The sequence below is a fragment of the Nylanderia fulva genome, unplaced genomic scaffold, assembly GCF_048542155.1.
Source record: "Nylanderia fulva isolate GAGA-0341 unplaced genomic scaffold, ASM4854215v1 Scaffold29, whole genome shotgun sequence".
NCBI lineage: Eukaryota > Metazoa > Arthropoda > Insecta > Hymenoptera > Formicidae > Nylanderia > Nylanderia fulva.
In genome coordinates this window covers 233,789-236,875 of record NW_028190358.1, presented here as the reverse complement: position 1 = coordinate 236,875, position 3,087 = coordinate 233,789, and the positions used below count along the sequence as shown (strand labels likewise).

Below are 3,087 nucleotides of genomic sequence, written 5' to 3'. Positions count from 1 at the left end.
CTGCAGATGATTATTTTTTTAAATATATGTATATATATATATATATATGAATATATCATTTAAAATTATATAAATTCAGAATTATTAAAATAAACTACCAAGAAAAATACTTAAGATTTTCTGATAAGAAAATAACAAATATTTAGTAAACATTGAAAACTTAAAAATCTAATAAAAGTTTAAATTGGTGATATTTATTTTACATATATTCTACTAGCAAGTATCTGAATTCATTTTAAAAATATGCGACATTTTGTGAAACGAACAGGACAAAACAAATAAAAAATCACTAATTTTTACAAATAAGTTGTTTTATAATTTGGATCGTGGTTGGAAATTAAATATGTTAACGATGCGTTATTTACACTATTATCGAATACCATATATGCAAAAATTACCAATAAGCGAGTATTTATCTTTTAGTGCTTTATGTGCACACGCGTTCGCACGATCACGGATGTGGCCTGTAGCGGCACAATATATATATATTACTAACATTAAAATAAATTTAATTTTATTTTTATTTCTACCTTAATAATATAAAAAAGATTTGAAATATATATAATAGTTTTTTATTTTTATTTTCAATCATATTATAACATTCTATAATAGCCACATTGTAAAAAAAAAAATTTAATCTTATTTCTGTTGCATGTAAATTATGATTATAATGTGTATATATACACAGATAAATGCATTTAGAACATAAAGGTAAGAAATATAGACTGCGCATATATTATATTTTAAATTTGTGTGCCAAAATTAGAAAAAGAAAACAATATCTATGTTTCTCTCTACTCTTTCATTTGAGAGAGAAAACTATACTTTGCAAAGTTTTTTTTTCCTTATTTTGATGTAGTATTTGTGCAATATGCGCAGTCTATATATTTCCTACATCTATGATTTAGAACGGCAATACAATAGAAACATATTTTAATATGAGATATCCTCACTGTATGTACGAGATGAAGATAAGTTTTATACATATATAACTTAAGTAAAGATTCCAATTATGATTAATTACATAAAAAAAATACCTTACAGAGCTTTCATCTTTAAATGAGCTTGAAAGTACTCGCCGTCTCCTTTGGTTGCTTGTTTATTTATTTCCTTATGACGTTCCCGGCTAACAATCTCTTCCAAAATTTCTCCATCGCCTTTGATTAATCTTTTCACGAAAAGATAAAAATTCATTTTAACAATCATATACAAAATGTGAGAGAAATAATGTTACAGATAAAGAACAAAAATAATTAAAAAATTTTTGTATATATCACTTTTATTATCATTGTTTTATTACTTAACAATATATTCACCTGTATCTTCCAGTTTCTTGGTCGAAAACTTTGCGAATTATATTTTGCCTCTTTTCCCATTCCTCTTTTGTCATGGGCGCCATAGCCTTTGCTTTTTCTGTTACTTCAAGTACAACTTCTTTGATACTCTCCTTTTTAGAATCCTGAATTTCTTTATTTTCCTTGGATTTCTTCTTACTATGTCCCTTTCTCTTAAGTGAAGATTTTTTTAACTTCTTCTTTAATTTCTTCTTCATCCGTTTCTTATTCTTTTTCTTCAGAGCTTTCTTCATAGCCTTTTTTTTAGCCTTCTTCTTGGCTTTCTTATGCTTTCTTTCATCTTCTGAACTGTCAGTACTACTAGTACTACTGTCGGTATTACTGCTGCTACCACTGCTACTGGAGATGCTGCTAGTACTATTACTACTGCTGCTACTACTACTACTACTGACACTGGAAGAACTAGAAGTAGAGAAAGATCTCTTTCTTTTTAATTTTTTACGACTTGGCTGAGTCTTATCTCGCGAAATTCTTGCTTTCTTCTCCTCTCTCTCTTTTATTTTCTCAACTGTTTCTATGTTATCTTTTATTGAATCAAGCCTTTCCATCATTAAGGTTCGTGATTGATTCATACGTTCTTTCGAATTGTCTTCTCGAACAGGCTGACTAGATGCATTTTTACCAGTATTTTTATAATAATCTTGCACTCTTGATCTGCCATAATTAGATGTTCTTTCGTAATTTCTATTATTATATCTATTATAATAATTATTATATGCATCCCTTCTATTTCTATCGTAATAATTCTGACGTCTATAAGGTCGTGAATTAAAATAACCATAATCTTTTTGATTATTATATAACACATGATTATTATACCGTCTCTTGTTATACCATCTTTGATCATTACTGTACTTGCCACCTCTTCGCTGTGAATCCATACCATTTTCATATCTCCTACTATTGTGCTCTATATCCTCATCTTTTTTTTCTCTATGTACATTTCTCTCTGGACATGCGCTAGAAGAACTGGAATTACTGGAACTACTTCTATGCTTTGACTTCTTTCTCTTGTCCTTACTACATACGTTCCGCCTCTTCTTATTTTTCTCAGAGCTGTCACTGGAAGAAGCTGATCGTCTTTTTAATTTGCTCCTTGTTGCAGATGACTCTATCAGCGTAGTAGGTTTCTCTGGATTATTCATTGTTCCAATAACCTGTCGACAAGAAAAATCTTATTTAAAGCCGATTTTATACACTCGAGTGTATTAAGGTAAATATTACGCACATAATTAAGTTTTACACGATTAAATCTATAAAATTATAGCATTCTCTGTATCAATATCAAGTTTATAATTCATAACGAAACGTATAATTGTTTATTTCCAAAAGACACATCTTCGTACACAAATCGCAGAGGAATTAGCTTTCATAAAGAATTTGAAGAGATGTTTATATACTTACCTATTACAAACCGTTACAGAAATAAAATAACCTCTCTCTCTCGCTTTCTATCTTTCTGTCGACCATAATCATTGACATTTCATCGTCAAAATTATCGCATCTCGCACCTTTCAATTTATCGATTAAAAAAATGACAGTTTGCAAAATCGCGCTAGTAGACATTTACTTGTTTCATCGACCTCTAATCACTAGAATCGTCCTCTCGCTGATTCCTATTTCTTCATTTCGAAAAACCAGAAGCCAGAGACTCAGACGAGCCGACAAGATTATACTTCTCATATTTCTTTATACGGACATGCGAGGAAGCAGAATTAGTGCGATAAATTAT

The 3,087-nt window shown here is 29.6% G+C and overlaps 1 protein-coding gene across 1 annotated transcript; it reads right to left on the bottom strand.

Annotated features, from left to right (window-relative positions):
- Nucleotides 1-293: 293 nt before the first annotated feature.
- Nucleotides 294-3,050, bottom strand: LOC114933073 (uncharacterized). The gene is made up of 3 exons (XM_029305517.2): nucleotides 2,760-3,050; nucleotides 1,317-2,512; nucleotides 294-1,168 (listed from the first exon to the last, which is right to left on the bottom strand). Exons 2-3 carry the CDS (start codon nucleotides 2,498-2,500, stop codon nucleotides 1,039-1,041), a joined length of 1,314 nt encoding a protein of 437 aa, XP_029161350.2. The 5' UTR covers nucleotides 2,501-2,512; nucleotides 2,760-3,050; the 3' UTR covers nucleotides 294-1,038.
- Nucleotides 3,051-3,087: the final 37 nt, after the last annotated feature.

What these genes read in the sequence shown, in the direction of transcription:
- LOC114933073 (XM_029305517.2), bottom strand. Translation starts at nt 2,500, where the DNA reads ATGAATAATCCAGAGAAACCTACTACGCTGATAGAGTCATCTGCAACA. An exon ending in CAAGAAACTGGAAGATACAG is followed by an intron (nt 1,169 to 1,316) that starts GTGAATATATTG and finishes TTTCGTGAAAAG; the next exon opens with ATTAATCAAAGGCGATGGAG.